At 41.7% G+C, this 18,043-nt stretch overlaps 1 protein-coding gene and 1 long non-coding RNA gene across 3 annotated transcripts in view; both read right to left on the reverse strand.

Annotated features, from left to right (window-relative positions):
* The window catches only part of LOC132539405 (uncharacterized), a 211,673-nt gene that overhangs the window by 32,509 nt on the left and 161,121 nt on the right, over positions 1 to 18,043 (reverse strand). The window lies entirely within an intron of this gene.
* The window catches only part of LOC103111249 (caspase-10), a 37,675-nt gene that overhangs the window by 17,172 nt on the left and 2,460 nt on the right, over positions 1 to 18,043 (reverse strand). Inside the window, exons 2-5 of the mRNA XM_016187022.2 lie at positions 16,960 to 17,301; positions 13,563 to 13,656; positions 7,250 to 7,385; positions 1,535 to 1,629 (exon numbers count right to left, since the gene is read on the reverse strand). Of these exons, the coding sequence (XP_016042508.1) occupies positions 1,535 to 1,629; positions 7,250 to 7,385; positions 13,563 to 13,656; positions 16,960 to 17,294 (660 nt within the window). The 5' untranslated portion in view covers positions 17,295 to 17,301. The remainder of the gene's footprint in view (positions 1 to 1,534; positions 1,630 to 7,249; positions 7,386 to 13,562; positions 13,657 to 16,959; positions 17,302 to 18,043) is intronic.

An 18,043-nucleotide genomic window follows, 5' to 3' on the forward strand; every position in this document is an offset into this window, starting at 1 on the left:
GTCTAGTTTGAGTAGGAAATACTCCATCCTTGGATGTAAATCAATATTTTCGCTTCATGCAAAAAAGCTGACATTCAGAAACAGGCTTATATGGCACTGGGCAAAAAAGGATCACAATATGAAAATTATCAATATTACTGAACTGTACAGTTAAGAAAGGCCAGATGGGAAGGGTCAAGTGGTGGCACAGCTGGTTAAGAGCTCACATTACATTGCAGTGCACAAGGATCCAGGTCCAAGCCCCTGCTCCCCACCTGCAGAGGGAAAGGTCTGCAAGTGGTGAAGCAGGGCTGCTGGTCTCAGTCTCTCTCCCTCTTCACTTCCCTCTCCCCTCACAATTTCTCTCTGTCTCTATCCAATAATATGTAAATAAATAAATTTTAAAAAAATAGTTAAATGATAAGTTTTATACTATTTTTATTTGCAACAATTTAAAATAAAATTCTAAGGCTAAGGTAGCTTCATTGATGCTGACAGATGCTGGCAAAATAGAACTCCCCAAGAAGCTTATATTTCAAGGAATGCCATTTTGAGTTTCCCAAGACTCAGTCATTTTGTGAGTAACAGACTGACTATCTTCCCAGTGTTTTCCCTTCTACCTTCTCTTCCATTCTTAGGCACTAAAGGTACCCAGTTTTTTGTCTTGGGACTTGTGAGACAGTGCAAAAAACTAATGTGAGGTCTCTTATTCATATATTATTAAGAATCTTTAAAGTGACCACAGGGAGTGGGGTGGTAGCACACTGGGTCAAGCACACATGATGCCAAGCACAAGGACCAGCGTAAGGATCCCGATTTGAGCCACCGGCTCCCCACCTGCAGGGGAGTCGCTTCAGTGGAGCAGGTCTGCAAGTGTCTATCTTTCTCTCCTCCTCTCTGTTTTCCCCTTCTCTCTCGATTTCTCTCTGTCCTGTCCAACAACCGCAACAATAATAACAACAAGGGCAACAAAAATGGGGGAAATGGCCTCCAGGAGCAGTGGAATTGTAGTGCAGGCACTGAGCCCCAGTGATAACCCTGGAGGCAGAAAAAAAAAAAGAGAGAGAGAGAGAGAGACCACTGAGCATGCTCAAAAAACAGTCCCTATGCAATAGCTCAGGTTCCATGCCTATGACCAGTCCTGAGAAAATCCCTCAAGTCAGAACTATCCTAGGCCAGGAAGTAGTGCTATGAATAAACTATCAGACTCTCAAGCTTGAGGTCATACGTTGGATCCTCGGGACTGCATGAACCAGAATAACGCTCCAGTTCTCTCACTCTCTCTTCTTTTCTCTTGTGCATTAACTAATAAATTATTCTTCTTCAAGAAGAAAAAGAGAACTATTTCAAAACAGCAGTGGTGTGCTGGCGTCAGTTCAAACCAGCTAGTAAAAGCCAAGAGTCAAATTTTCAAAATTCAGTGATCCATTTGATATCCTGTTAGTAACTTGAAATCAGTCGCGATGGGAGTGCTCTCCAAACACTACAAATTGGCTCTTCCTTTCTAGAAGTTGGGATGGAAAGTGGTGGTTAACCAACATAGCGCTGAACCTACCTGTAAGGCTTCAGAGAAATGTTTCATGTCTAGAGAGGAGACTCCTTTTTCTTGACAAAATGACTTGTTTTTAGGAGATGTCACTAGCTGGGCATCTGGAAATATATTCACCAAAAGAAAAAGAAAAAAATCATTTTTTGACTAATAGAACCCAAGATAACCAGTCAGTTATTAATGGTAATTATTTCAGAAGAATCTATAGGTCTGTAGAGGTCTTCATTTGAAGATGCCTATGTGTACCCAGATAAAGAGAATTCATGAATTGCATTTATTAACCATGTTTTCATTTTTGAATTATTATATTTCCTTATTACATTATGCTTTTGTCATTTTATTAACTGTGTAAAATACTGGATACCCAATTCTACTTCAGAATTTGCAATGTTTTGATGTGTCAGCTCACTGCCTTATTGAGATTATAAATAATAAATAGGGTCTGGGAGGCAGCACACCAACTACCTCTGGTACAAAGCACAAGGACCCATTCAAAGATCCCATTCTGAACCCCACCTCCCCTCATGCAGGGGGGTCACTTCACAAGTTGTGAAGCAGGTCTGCAGGTGTCTATTTCTCATTCCCTCTCTATCTTACCCTCCTCTCTTGATTTCTCTCCATCCTAGCTAATAAAAAATGAAAAAAAAAAATGGCCTCCAGGAGCAGCAGATTCGTAGTGCCAGCACCAAGCCCCAACGATAACCCTGGACAAAAAAATAAATAAAAAATAACAATAATAAGTAAAATAAGGGCAGGGATAGATAACATAATGGTTATGCAAAGAGAATTTCATGCCTGAAGCTCCCAAGTCCCAGGTCCAATCCCCTGCGCCACCATAAACCAGAACTGAGCATTGCTCTGGTTAAATAAATAAATTAGAAGTTATATTAAAGGAAATAAGGAAGAAAAAAGAGAAAAATATTCAAAGGTGGTAAGCATTATATATATAAGATGTATTTCTATATAACCCTTAGTGAGGACGAGCTGTATGTTTTATACAAATAGGAAGCTACAGTCTGAATCAACAGAAAAATAACTCACGGGTTTAAATAATCCCGAAATAACTGGCTAGCAATTTGAAAATAAAATGTATTTCTCAGGGCTGGGTGGTGGCACAGCTGGTTAAGCACACATGTTAACAATGTGTAAGGATCTGGGTTCGAGCCCCCAGTCCCCACCTGCAGGGGGAAAGCTTTTCGAGTGATGAAGCAGGGCTGGAGGTGTCTCTCTATCTCTCTCCCTCCCTATCTCCCCCTCCCCTCTCAATTTCTGGATATCTCTATCCAATAAAGATTAACAAAATTTAGAATGCATTTCTCTGAGTTGTTCTATGTACCAACTTAATCCAAATGAATTGAAATTTCACCTGTAAAGTATTTTTTAAAAGTACTAGAAGAAACCAACATATATAAAGAGCTTGCCAGACTCAACAACAAGACAACAAATAACCCCATCCAAAAATGGGGGGAGGACATGGACAGAATATTCACCACAGAAGAGATCCAAAAGGCTGAGAAACACATGAAAAAATGCTCCAAGTCTCTGATTGTCAGAGAAATGCAAATAAAGACAACAATGAGATATTACTTCACCCCTATGAGAATGTCATACATCAGAAAAGGTAACAGCAGCAAATGCTGGAGAGGGTGTGGGGTCAAAGGAACCCTCCTACACTGCTGGTGGGAATGTCAATTGGTCCAACCTCTGTGGAGAACAGTCTGGAGAACTCTCAGAAGGCTAGAAATGGACCTACCCTATGACCCTGCAATTCCTCTCCTGAGGATATATCCTAAGGAACCCAACACATCCATCCAAAAAGATCTGTGTACACATATGTTCTTGGCAGCACAATTTGTAATAGCCAAAACCTGGAAGCAACCCAGGTGTCCAACAACAGATGAGTGGCTGAGCAAGTTGTGGTATATATACACAATGGAATACTACTCAGCTGTAAAAAATGGTGACTTCACCGGTTTCAACCGATCTTGGATGGCCCTTGAAAAATTCATGTTATGTGAAATAAGTCAGAAACAGAAGGATGAATATGGGATGATCTCACTCTCAGGCAGAAGTTGAAAAACAAGATCAGAAACGAAAACACAAGTAGAACCTGAAATGGAATTGGCATATCGCACCAAAGTAAAAGACTCTGGGGTGGGTGGGTGGGGAGAATACAGGTCCATGAAGAATGATAAATGACGTAGTGGGGGTTGTATTGTTAAATGGGAAATTGGGGAATGTTATGCATGTACAAAATATTGTATTTACTGTTAAATGTAAAACATTAATTCCCCAATAAAGAAATAAATTTAAAAAAACAAAAACAAAAAAAAACAACAATGGCAACAAAAGGGAAAATAAATAAATATTAAAAAATTTTTTTAAAAGTACTACAAGAATAGTCAAATATGGTGACTTCTATATTCCTTATATGGATAAGGAATATAATATATATGTATATATATCATAATGTATATACATGTTATTTATATATGAAGTATGATGTATATTATAATACACATCTAATACATATATATTAAACAAAAAAGGAATCTACTGAGTTGCCTAAAATAATATATGACCTTTCTTTTTTCTTTTTTTATTTAATTGTATTAGTGATTTAATATTGATTTACAAAAGTACAGGGGAACAGGGGTAGAACTCTGCATTGTTCCCACCACCAGAGTTCTGGATCCCCAGTCCCTCCACTGGAAGCTACAGCAGTTCTCCCAAGGTTGCAGGTATGGGTTAACTATTATTTCTACTACATGTCTATATTTGTATATATTTGCCCATTTTTTTCCTATGATCCCATCTTCTCTTCCTTTCCAAGTCACACCTACACCTATTACTACATCCAAATGTCCCTCCCTTTTTCCTATTCTCTCTCTGGGCCCTGATGGAGTAGGAGTTCAGAGCCCTCTGGTTATCTTCCCCCTATCATTTCTTTCCCACTGGGCATATGAATCAAAATTCTTTATGAGCTGCAGAAGGTGGCTTCTGTAATTGCCTCTCTGCTGGACATGGGCATTGACGGTTTGATCCATACGCCTAGACTGTTTCTATCTTTCCCTAGTGGGGCAGGACTCTGGAGAGGTGAGGTTCCAGGATACATTGGTGAGATCATCTACCCAGGGAAGTCAGGATGAAATCATGGTAGCATCTGCAACTTGGTGGCTGAAAGATGGCAAGATATAAAGCAGGAAAAAATAATTGATGAACAGGAAACAAACAAAAAAAAAATGGAACAGAGCAGATGAGAGGAAATAAGGACCTATGGGTGGAAAGAAGCTAGGAGGTCCATTCTAAGCATGTTCCTAGGGGCCCACAACTATTCATTGGTTTTTGCTTGAGTTTGATAGATAACATGGAGTTGGACAAAATTATTGTCTGAGAAGATAGTGTCAGAGTAGAGAAAAGGGCTAAAAAGATTATTGGATTAGGGCAGAGAATAGCTACGATTATTGAAAAAAAAATCTATGAATAAAATTAATTGTGTGGGTAGGGGTAGAGAGCATAATGGTTAGGCAAAGAGACTCCAATGCCTGAGACTCCAAAGTCCTAGGTTCAATCCCCCCACACCACCATAAACCAGAGCTGAATAGTGCTCTAGTAAAATAAATAAATAAATAAATAAATAAATAAATAAATAAATAAATAACTTAACCATTTACCCCATCTACCTGACCCAGGACCCATGTCTATTCATATTTAGCACAGGAGCCTGTGTAACTTCGAGTCCCTGTCAGTCTGAGCTCACAGTCCATGCTCATAGCTAGAAACATTCTAGGCTGCACTCACTTCAGGACCTGTCTTCCTCGAGTGGCAGGACAGGATGACCCAACCTCCCTTTGGAGACTAGAGCAGTCCCTACCTTTTTTTTTTTTTTCTATTTTTCACTTAAAAGAGATCACACAACAGAAAAAAAAAATAATAATAATACAAATTAAAATTCTTATGATATAAAGTTCTATCTGGGGCCAGGAGATAGTGTGTGCATCTGGTAGAGCATACACTGTGGCATGCATGAGGTACTGGGTTTGAGTCCCAACAACACATAGGAGGAGCAGAGATGGTACCAGAACTCATGGGTGGTGGTGGAGTGGTGCTATAATGTCTCTTCTCTCTGCCTGCCTTTTCTTCTTTGTCTCTCTCAAAAAGAAAATAAAGAGTTAAAAATAAATAAATAAAAATGAATACATCTGAAATAAAGTTCAGCCCTTGAGACTTACTGAAGCAAGTATAATACTTACAAAACTAGACTGCCTTTTCCAGCATTCAAATAACCAAAATAATCTAACCACTACCTTGCGTTAACTCCTGTGGGGCACTCTATTGTGGAAGAATAACACATTAATTATAAAAACAAAGCCTCTCGTGAAAACACTAATTTGAAAGGACATATGCACCCCTATGTTCATAGCTGCATTATTTACAATAGCCAGAGTGGAAGCAACCTAAAACCCCTTCAACAGATGACTGGATAAAAATGTTGGTTGAGGGGAGGTCTGTGTGGCAGCTCACCAAGCACACATTACAGAGTGCGTCCATTATAATATGCAAGGCCCTAGGTTCAAGGCCCCAGGCACCACCTGCAAGGGGGGTGCAAGGCAGGGTGGGGAAGCAGTGATGCAGGTGGCTATTTCTTTCTTCCTCTCTGCCTTTACCCTCTCAACTACTCTTTGCCTCTATCCAACCAATAAAATAAAATAAAATATTTTAATTCAATAAATGATATATGAAACCTCTACACAGAGGACAGGACTTTATTTTTTAATGTCATGAGATGTGAACCCCATGCAATACTGCTCTGCAGTCTAAAAAAAGATGGTAACTCCCTGCCCTCCAAAAAAATAATAAAATAAATAAATAATAAAATTAAAAAAAGATGGTCTCCTGCTCTTTGGGACCAAATGGATAGAACTGGAGATAATTATGCTGTGTGAACTATGTAAAGAGGTTAAAAAAAAAAAGCTAGCAGGTGATTTCATTAATATGTAAAATTTATATAATTGAAACATATGAACACACACACACAGTAGAAGTAGTGAAACTGTGTCCAAGACTTTGTCCACGACTATGGAGGTTTTCACTGGGAGGGTTGGGGCCCAGAACTGTGGTGGTGGATGTGATGTGGAGCTATACTCTATAGAATTATAATCTTGTAAATCATTATTTAATCACTAATTTTTTAAAAAATTAAAGGAAATAAAAATAAAGTTTCAGCATTCACAGGTGGACAGAGAATTCTCTCTCTCTCCTCTCACTCCCTGCCCTGACCTGGGTTATCCAAAAATAAACTGAGAGAGAAAACTAAATCATGACTATGGTACACACTATGCCAGAGCCAAACCAAACCCACCCAGGACCTTGTTTGGTTGTTTTTTTTCCTCCAGGGTTATTGCTGGCGCTCAGTGCCTGCACCACAAATCCACTGCTCCTGGAGGCTATTTTTTTCCCTTTTATTGCCCTTTTTTATCATTGTTGTTGTTGTTATTATTATTATTACTGCTGTCACTGTTGTTGGATAGGACAGAGAGAAATGGAGAGAGGAGGGGATGACAGAGAAGGGGAGAGAAAGGAAGGCCCTTCAGGTGGGGAGCGGGGGTCTCAAACCTTACGCGGGTCCTTGCGCTTTGTGCCATGTGCGCTTAACCTGCTGCGCCACCAGAGGACCTTGTTTTTAAGTTCAACACTGTGCCGTCTCCCAGATCGAGTTACCTTTCTCTTTTTTGTATTTTTCTACTTTTCCCATAAGACTAGGTGAACACTTGCTGAAGAGTTTTTCCAGGATCTCCAGACTGTTTTCATTTATGAAACCTTGTTTCTCCAGATATGCCAGGAAACTTAGAGAGGTCTGCAAGAAAATTAATGCAGTCACATTTACTTGTCTCTTGATTATTCACTCATTTTCTTTTTCTTTCTTTCTTTCTTTCGTTCTTTCTTTATTTCTTTCTTTCTCTCTCTCTCTCTCTCTTTCTTTCTTTCTTTTCTTGCCTCCAGGGTTATTGCTGGGGCTCAGTGCCTACACTATGAGTCTACTGTTCCTGGCGACCACTTTTTTCCATTTTATTGGATAGGATAGACAGAAATTGAGAGAGGAGGGGGAGATAGAGGGGGAGACAGAATAACAGACACCTCCAGACCTGCTTCACTGCTCGAGAAGTGTCCCAGCTGTAGGTGGGGAGTGGAGGCAGGGCTCAAACCCGGATCCTTGCGCGATCCTTAAGCTTAGAATTGTGTGCGCTTACCGGTGCACCACTGTCCGGTCCCCTACTCATTCATCTTACATTACCTGCATGGCCAAGAGGCACTAAATCTTACCCTGATGAATAAGGATAAAGCTGAAATCACGGGGGTCAGGCGGTAACGCATAGGGTTAAGCGCACATGGCACAAAGTGCAAGGACAGGCGTAAGGATTCCGGTTTGCTCCCCACCTGCAAGGGAGTCGCTTCACAGGCAGTGACTTAGGTCTGCAGGTGTCTCTCTTTCTCTCCCCCTTTCTGTCTTCCCCTCCTCCCTCCATTTCTCTCCATCCTATCCAAAAAATAAAAAAGGTCAACAAAAGGGGAAAATAAATTTAAAAAATCTGAAATCACTGAGAATCAGAAGAAAAAAGCAATTTTCAGAAACTTGACCAAAAGATTTAATAAATTCAATCATTCAGTGCCACAGGTAAACAAAGAAACTTTTTTCCTTTATTATTGTAATTCTTAAAAAATCGTTTGATTTTCTGACATAGTCAGGGCCAGGGATTCATATCTGCAAGTCCTGTGCTCTGCTGCTCAGCTCTCACAGCTCCCTGACCTTTGATGATTTTTCTTGGAAAGATTTATTTATTTATATATAAGAAAGAGAGATAGAGAAAATGAAACCAGAACACTACCTTGGCATGTGCAACGCCAAGAACTGAAGCTTGAAAATCAGACACTGCACCCACTGTGCCACCTCCTGGGTCACACTTTGATAATTTTTTCTTATTTATTTATTTGTTGATTTTATAACTAGTGATTTAATTACTCTGATGATGTAAATTTAGGAGATTAAATATTTATTATTTCTCTATTGGGGGACTAATGGTATACATTCTGCAGTAAAAATACAATACTTTGTACATGCATAACATTTCCCAGTTTTCCACATACTAATTCAACCCCCACTACGTCTTCCTCTGACAGAAGATGAAATCTTTTGAATGCTCATGACTGGAAAAGAGTTGCTATGGTTTTTTGTAATGCCAAGATTTGGAAACAACCAGTGAGTGGTAATAAGTCAACTCCCAGGGAGGCAAGGCAGGGTGGTAGCGCACATGGTTGAAAGCACATGTTACCATGTTCAAGGACCTGGGTTCAAGCCCCCAAGCCCCACCTGCAGGGGGGAAGCTTCACATGTGGTGAAGCAGTGCCGCAGGTGTCTCACTGTTTCTTCCTGTCTCTTTCTCCCCCTTCCCTCTCAATTTCTGTCTCTGTCCTATAAATAAAATTTAAAAACAAGTCAACTCCCCAAGAGAAAAAATTGCAAAAAAAAAAAAAAAAAGTGTGGAGGCAAAAGAAAAGATACAAAAGGTTCTGGGAAGAAGGAAAAGACTCACGGGGGTGAGGGGGCAGCTAAGCGCACATACTACAAAGCACAAGGAACTATATGAGAATCCAGGTTCAAGTCCTCCCTCCCCACCTATAAGGGAAGAAAATGATGCTTTGCAAGCAGTGAAGCAGGTCTGCAGGTGTTTGTCTTTTTCTCTCCCTCTCTATCTCCCCTTCTCTCTCAGTTTCTCTCTGTCCTATCCAATAAAATGGAAAAAAAAAAAAAGGCCACCAAGAGCAACGGATTCATAGTGCCAGCAGCAAGTCCCAGCAATAACCCTGGAGGCCAGAAAGAAAAAAAATTGACCTGCTCCAATCTGCACACCTGACACTATCAACATTCACTGAGCTACCAACATCATTCTCACAAAAGGTATTTGTCAAAAAATATCGATTGGGATGTCGTGTGGTAGCTCATGGGGTTAAGTGCAGGTGGCGCAAAATTCAAGGTCACAGGCTCAAGCCCCCACACCACCATAAGCCAGAGTGCTCTGGTTAAAAAAAAAAAAGTAACAGTTGTGTACAGTGCTTAAAGTAATATTGTAGTATCTAATTTGAAAATTGGTCCTTTCCCAAATTAATGTACTTGTCACAAGTTGTTATTTGCCTGAAAGGGAAAAATGACTGACACCTAATCACCTCCTTAAAGTGAGCAGTATAACGAGCATCCTAGTTGGGACATAGTGGATGGAACGGGAGAAGATGGTGCTCAGTGAAGCAAGTAAGGAGGTGAAGGATGGCTACAGAATGGTTTCACTCATCTGTAGAACACAGAGAACTAAACAGATGAATGTGAAAAAGAAGAAGAAAACAAAAAAAAAGGTCAAGCTCTAAGATTGTGGGAGAGCTTAATGGTCATCTATGGAGGTGGGGTGAGTGGAGACACAGACCTTCGGTGATGGGAGTGATGAAAAATAAAAAGACTGGGGAGTCGGGTGGTAGAATAGCGGGTTAAGCGCACATGGCGCAAAGCACAAGGACCAACACAAGGATCCTGGTTCTCCCCACCTGCAGGATGCTGCTTCACATGCGGTGAAGCAGGTCTGCAGGTGTCTACCTTTCTCTCCCCTTCTCTGTCTTCGCCTCCTCTCTCCATTTCTCTCTGTCCTATCTAACAATAAGGACATCAGTAACAACAATAATTACACCAACAATGAAAAACAACAAGGGCAACAAAAGGGAATAAATAAATAAATTTTTTTAAAAAGAAGTGCAAATGTGGGGGACTGAGTAGTGGTGCACCTGATTGAGCGCGCAAGTTACAACACCCAAGGACACAGGTTTGAGCCCCCAGTCCCCACCTGCAGGGGGAAAGCTTTGCAAGTGGTGAAGCAGTGCTGCACGTTTCTCTGTCTCTCTCCCTCTCTATCACCCCCTTCTCTCTTGATTTCTGACTGTCTCTATCCAGTGAATAAATAAAGAATAAAAAATAAGAACGTACTGTGAACCATTACTCAATAAAGCTCTAAAAGTAAAAATATATATTTAAGCACAAATAAACAGCAAGCGTACTAGCATATAAGCACTACATTAATATCAAAAACCAAAGACATTAGGGCTAAAAGCTCATCAAGAAGGATATATGCCTTGCCATACATGCAGCCCAGTTAGAGGTTAGGAATCCTATGACCCCAGAAGCCCCACTACTGTGGTAGCTCTCCCTTTCTTTGTATCTATCTAAATGAGACGTTCGGGCCAGGAGCAGTAAAATTATGCATGTGCAAAGTCCTAGCCCTGCCCCTGCCACACATGCACACACCTATTAGCTCAAAGCAACTGTACAACCCTTCATAAAACACACCCTCTAACATCTGTCTCATTTCCTGGTCAGGATGATACCATAGCCATGATACACCAGAACTGCATGCCTGAGACCCCAGAAATCCTAGGTTCAATTTCTGGCACCACTATATGCCAGAACTAAGCAATGCTCTGGTGTCTCTCTTTCCTGAAGGAAATAAATAATTTTTTAAAAAATAAATAGGGAGTCGGGCGGTAGCACAGCAGGCTAAGCACAGGTGGCGCAAAGCACAAGGACTGGCTTAAGGATCCCGGTTCAAGCCCCCAGCTCCCCACCTTCAGGGTGGGGGGTCACTTCACAAGCAGTGAAGCAGGTCTGCAGTTGTCTGTCTCTCCTCCTCTCTGTCTTCCCTCTTCTCTCTGTTTTTCTCTGTCCTATCCAACAACAATAACATCAATAACTACAACAATGGAAAAAAACACAAGGACAACAAAAGGGAAGATAAATAAATATATATTTTAATAATTAATAAATAAACAAATAAATACATACATACATGTCTCATTTGTTTATCATAGAAACCTTACACGGAAAACACCACTAAAGTGCCATGCCTCAGAAACTTTATCTAGTGGACTGAGAATGACTCACTCATATGGGGTCAGGTGGTGGCGCACCTGGTTGAGCACACATGTTACAGTGTGCAAGGACCCAGGTTTGAGCCCCTGGTCCCCACTTGCAGGGGGAAAAGCTTCACAAGTGGTGAAGCAGTGCTGCAGGTGTCTCTCTGTCTCTCTCCCTCTCTATTACCTCCTTCCCTCTCAATTTCTGACTTTCTCTATCCAACAAATAAAGATTTTTTTAAAAGTTGAAAAAAAAAAGGAGAGAATGACTCACTCTACCACTACTCTGCCACTACTGGCCACTTGACATTTCTGTCTGTCTCATCAAACACAATGGATTCTGTTAGCCACTAACCATTTACTACATGGTTTCCTTCTTGGCAGAGGCAAAGTCAAGTCTGCTGTCTGACATAGTCCGGGCAGGCTGGGACTGCCTGCAGAATGGGAGGTCCTGGCCCAAACTGAAGCTATTCATCCTTTTGATTTTCAATTACATTGGTAGTTGAGGACTTATTGGCTATATTGGACATACACAAATATTACCTGGAGATGATGAAAAAAGATCCCCAGGGGAGGTATATGGTAACAACAATTATGGCAGTGAGTGTAACAAGACTAAAAATGGCCTAGGAGCAGAAGCTGCTGTACTCAGTAAGAGGTTTTCAGAAAAAGAGCTATTTGTCACCACTGCAGCTTCTCAATTAGCTGAACTCAGACCAAAAACCAGAACTATGGGTGGTTCATAGAATGAGTGGCAGACTGGTTTCCACCTAAATATAAAAAGGCCCCATTACTTACCCTCGCCCACAGACCACCACCACCACCCTGCTTCCACTTACAGGTATCTATGATGACTATAGAGGTTGTGTAGTTAACTAGTTAATTTTAAGGGTATATGGGTAGAAGTTAGTAAACTCTCATATATGCAAAGGTTATCCAGAAGGAGCCCCCATGGTTTGTGCTTACTTTACTGCAGAAGATTTCTCTAGGTAGACAGTTTACGAGATATTATAAAAGACTTGGTCTGAATGAGCTAGTTAAACCCATCCAAGAATGGGTTAAGAAGAAAGGCTATCGGGTTGAGTTCCAGAAAGGAATGATAATTCACACAGATGGTCAGAACAGAGAAGCGGTTGAAGAAAGCCACACCAAGGCCACACAGATGGTCAAAACAAAGGGGAGGGCAGGCTATCCCAGACCAAGGGAACTTTTAAGAAGTACATACCTAAAATTATAATAATGTTTGAAGTTATTTTTGATGTTAATAAAAATAATCTTGCATGATGTTAACTGTATCCAGGTGAAAAATGTTTAAAAAATAAAGCTCTGCCGGGAGTAAGCAGAGATGCCTCTCTCCTGCATTTGAACTTGCAGACGCAACTCTCACTTCATTCTCGCCAACTCCCCTTTTCCTTCAGGAAGACTGTAATAACCTGCTGAGGCTGGACCCCAGCACCTCTTTCTTTCTTTCTTTTTTCTATTCTGCCTCCAGGGTTATCACTGGGGGTCGGTGCCAGCACTACAAATCCACTGCTCCTGGTGGCCATTTTTTCCATTTTATTGGATAGAACAGAGAGAATTTGAGAGGAGAGAGAGACATAGGGAGAGAGAAAGATAGGCACCTGCAAACCTGCTTTACTGCTTATAAAGCTTAACCCCACACTCCCTCCCCCCCAAAGATAAGGAGTGTGGCTTGATCCTGGATCCTTAAGTGGGTCCTTAAATATAGTACTCTGTGCATTTAACTGGTTGTGCCACCACCACCCAGGTCCCTACTGCATAGTTTCTACATGTCACACATGTAATACATAGCCATGATTTTATCTAAGTCTCTGAATGGTCCTGGAAAGAAATAGTAGGATTGCCCACAATTGGACAAGTGAAAAAAAATGGAGACTCAATCATTTTCCCCAAACTGGGGGGTTAGTTGCAGAACCAGGATTAGAATGCAGTCCCATCTGACACCAAAATCAGGTTCTTATCCACTGTGTGATCCTGTCTCCCACAAAGAGGGATAAGGCCTCCTGAAAGTCCAAACACCAGTGAAGGCAGTGTTCACAGACACCATTCCACAGGATCCACCTACCATTGAGGTATTTGGAATGTCGTTCTTCATAAGGAACTTCATTTCTGCTAACTCCTCTGAACTGATGTTTTCCGACAGATCGTAGAGCAGGTTTCTAAGACACAGAGCCAAAGTGACAGATAAATCCCCACACTTGCAGAGCACAGCAGAATAAACCAAGAGCTTTCACAGACTCTCACTTGAATGACCACAGCCCCACGAGAAGACAATTCTTAAATTGATTTATAGACTCAAATACTGAAACCTGGAGCTTCAAAGAGTCTTATTAAGGTAAGTTAACACAGGGGCTGAGAAACTTACCTGCGGGTAGGGGCAGGCAGTAACGCACTTGGTCAAGCACACAGAGTATGAAGCACAAGGACTGGGACAAGGATCCCGGTTGGAGCCCCCAGCTCCCCACCTGCAGGGTGTTGCTTCACCAGCAGTAAAGCAGGTCTGCAGGTGTCTATCTTTCTTCTACTCCTCTCTCAATTTCTCTCTGTCCTATCCAACAACAACAACAAAACAAAAAAAAGGAAAAGATGGCCACCAAGAGCAGTGAATTCATGGTGCAGGCACTGAGTTCCAACTATAACCCTGGAGGCAAAAAAGAAAAGACACCTGGATGAGTGCACATCATGTTACAGTGTGCAAGGAACCAGGTTTGATCCCCTGGTCCCCACCTGCGGGGGAAAGCTTCACAAGCTGTGAAACAGTGCTGTAGGTGTCTCTCTGTCTCTCTCCCTCTCTATCATCCCCTTCCCTCTTGATTTCTACCTGTCTCTATTCAATAAATAAATAAAAATAATTAAAATTTTTCAAAAGAAAAATATAACTCACCTGGCAGTGATCAAGGCCATGGGTGAAGCTCTAGGTTCAAGTCCCAGCATCACCCAGATTCGGGGTGGTACCAGGGGAGCATCATGGTGGTGGAGCAGTGTCTGTCTTTCCTTTCTCTTCTCCTCACCCATGAACCCTCATTCATCTTAAGTTTAAAAAGAACGCAAAACCAGGGCCCAGGAAATCCCTCACTGGTATCCTGTATGTTCAAGGCCATGAGTTCATTTTTCGGTGCCGCATTAACTTAATTAAGTAATTAAAGTTACACTTTTCAAAGGCAATGGGCCAGGGGAAAAGCAGAGCAGTTATGCAAAAAGACATTCATGCCTGAGGTCCTGGAGGTCTCCAGTTCAACTGCAGCATCAAGTATATTTGAGATCATGACAATGACACGTGAACAACTACACTGAAAACCATTAACCCCCCCCCAATAAAGTGATCTGAGAAAATAAATATGGTAAATGTTCCATCTGTTTTGACCCACCCAAGTCCAGCCAAATCATCTAACTTTACAGTCCTGGAGTTGAATATTGGTAAAAATTACATACATTCCACAAATTTACATCCATCTACTCTCCATCTCTATCTAATCAAAATTTATATCTATCTCTCTCCATCTCTATGTAATCGAAATAAATAAATAAATAGAATTTTACAAAAAGGGAGCTGGGCAGTAGCGCAGAGGGTAAGCACACATGTCACAAAGCTCAAGGGCCAACACAAGTATCTGGGTTTGAGCCCCCAGCTCCCCACCTGCAGGGGAGTCGCTTTGCAAGCGGTGAAGCAGGTCTGCAGGAGTCTTTCTCTCCTACTCTCTATCTTACCCTCCTCTCTCAATTTCTTTCTGTCCTATGCAACAACAACAATAGCTATGACAACATGAACAATAACAACTACAACAAGCACAATAAGGGCAACAAAATGGTAAGAATGGTCTCCAGGAGCAGTGGATTTGTGGTGCTGGCCCTGAGCCCCAGCGATAACCCTGGAGGCAAAAAATAAAATAAAAGAGAGAAAAAGAAAAAAAACAAATCAGCCTGATCATCTGGATAAGCATATAACCAACAACCAGGAAAATGGAATGTTTCATTCACACCATTCCTTGGGTGTTTAGATAGCAGCTCGGAGATAGTGATCTCCAGAATTCCCTCAGTGACCCTGAGAGAACTGGAGAGCCAGCTGGAGAGCTCAAGCCTGAAGGGTCTAGTGACCCAGGCCATAAACCTGCATTTCCAGACTCCTCCTTGTAAACTTCTTTGCTACCCACACTCAGTCTGTGAATGGGTAAGTCAGTGCTAAGATCTGATCCATGACGGGCCCGATGCCTACATCTTACCTTCTTAAGTAAGATGCCTATATTTTAACTCTTTGGGCAAAAATGTCTATATTTGATCTCGCTACTCTCCCCAAAAATGTATAAAAGTCTCTATATACACTTGGACAAATGATGCTTTTCCCTACTCCAGGGACAGACCTCTGTGACCACTTTGCTTGTCTGGCCTCAATAGGCATTACTCTTTGTTGTTGTTATCATTTTATGGGGAGAGAGGTCAAGGTTTATGAGATGGTTGTTGGCACCTGGGCACAATTCCCATCCTCCTATAATAGGTGTCGGCTGAGAACTCTCATCCCAGCTTGGGTTCTTTACCATAATCCTGCACCAGGACCCCAAAGACTTTTTTTTGCCTCCAGGGTTATCACTGGGGCTCAGTGCCTGCACTACGAATCCACCGCTCCTGTGACCTTTTTTTTTTTCTTCAATTTTTTTCTATAGGACAGAGAGAAATTGAGAGGGAAGGGAAGATAGAAAAGGAGAGAGAGGGGAGTCGGGCTGTAGCGCAGCGGGTTAAGCGCAGGTGGCGCAAAGCACAAGGACGGGCATAAGGATCCCGGTTCGAACCCCAGCTCCCCACCTGCAGGGGAGTCGCTTCACAGGCAGTGAAGCAGGTCTGCAGGTGTTTATCTTTCTCTCCTCCTCTCTGTCTTCCCCTCCTCTCTCCATTTCTCTCTGTCCTATCCAACAATGACAACAACAATAATAACTACAACAATAAAACAACAAGGGCAACAAAAGGGAATAAATAAAATTTAAAAAAATATTAAAAAAAAAAAAGAAAGAAAAGGAGAGAGAAGGACACCTGCAGATCTGCTTCACTACCTGTGAAGTGACCCCCCTGCAGGTGGGGAGCCCGGGGCTCCAACTGAGATCCTTGCGCTAGTCCCTGCGATTTGTACTATGTGGCTTAACCTGGTGCGCTACAATCCACCCCCCAAAAAAAAATTTTTTTTAAGTCTTTTCCACACCCTCATTTGCCCTCCTTTCCTGGAGTCCTGATTCAAGCATTACTCTCTTGTCAATTCCCGAATGCAGGTGACTCATGAGGGAAGGAGTGTCCCAAAGTCCAGAGGTTGGGAAGTAAAAAGAAAAAAAGTTTCTATGTTAACATTTCCCTTTTTATATAAACGAAGCAACCACCAGACCCAGAGCTGCTGAAGGCGTGCTGCCCTCCCAACCTCTCATCTCACTCGTGCCGGAAGCTGAGTGACCTCTGCTCCATCAACACAGAGCCCTCTTCACCTGAACAGAGAGATCTTCCTTTGGGTGGGCAGCAAATTCTCCACTTGCTTTTTGGTGTAGTCAAGATGATGTAGCAGCCACAGCTTCTTGCTGTTGTGGAGGAGTTCGGCTAGGAGGAAGGGCTCTTTCTCACTCAGCAGCTCCTCTTCCAGGAGATGATCAAAAATATCCAAGGATGACCTGCTGTTCTCCAGTTTTTTCTTGGAGAGCAAGTCTTGGCAGAAAAACTTTAGAGCCTCCAGATCTTCAGTGCCTAGCTGTGAATTAATATCTAGGAGCTTTACTCGAAATTTGTCTTCTGAACTGGAACTCAGACTTGGACCCAGAGATGCCATGGTCAGCCTGAAAGAGAAAGAAAGGCAGAACAGCAAGTTATAGCCATCAGGCATGCAGCAGCAGAAAAACAAAAATTGCTCTAAGATTCCAAACCAGCAGTCCAGGAAATGCGACCCCAACGCTTATATATTAATCCACTAGGACACGTAAAGGAAGTTCTTTTTTTGTTTTGTTTTCTCATTTAACTAGTATGTCACGTGTTCCAGGAGGTGGCACAGTGGATAAAGACTCCCAAGCATGAGGTCCTAAATTCAATCCCTGACAACACATGCACCAGAGTGATGTCTAGTTTTTTCTCTCTCTCCTCCTATCATTTTCATAAATAAATAAATAAAATCTTTTAAAAAATAAAAGCAGGGGCCAGGTGGTGGCTCACCTGGTTGAGTGCACAGGTTACAGTACACAAGGACCCAGGTTCGAGCCCCCAGTCCCCACCTACAGGGGAAAGCTTTGCAAGTGGTGAAGCAGTGTTGCAGGTGTCTCTCTGTCTCTTTCCCTCTCTATCTTTTCCCTCTAGATTTCTGGCTGTCTCTATCAAATAAATAAAGATAATTTTAGAAAATTATAAAAATAAAAAATAAAAATAAAAACAAAGATTATGAATAAAATAAAAATAAAACAGTGCCGGTCCTTGGCGCTTCACACCATATGCGCTTAACTCACTGTGATACTGCCCAGCCCCCGGAAAGTGTGTTTTTAAATAAGTTTTCTTCAAATCAAGATAAGAAGTTGTAAAATAATCTATCCC

This window comes from Erinaceus europaeus, chromosome 7, assembly GCF_950295315.1.
Source record: "Erinaceus europaeus chromosome 7, mEriEur2.1, whole genome shotgun sequence".
NCBI classification, from domain to species: domain Eukaryota; kingdom Metazoa; phylum Chordata; class Mammalia; order Eulipotyphla; family Erinaceidae; genus Erinaceus; species Erinaceus europaeus.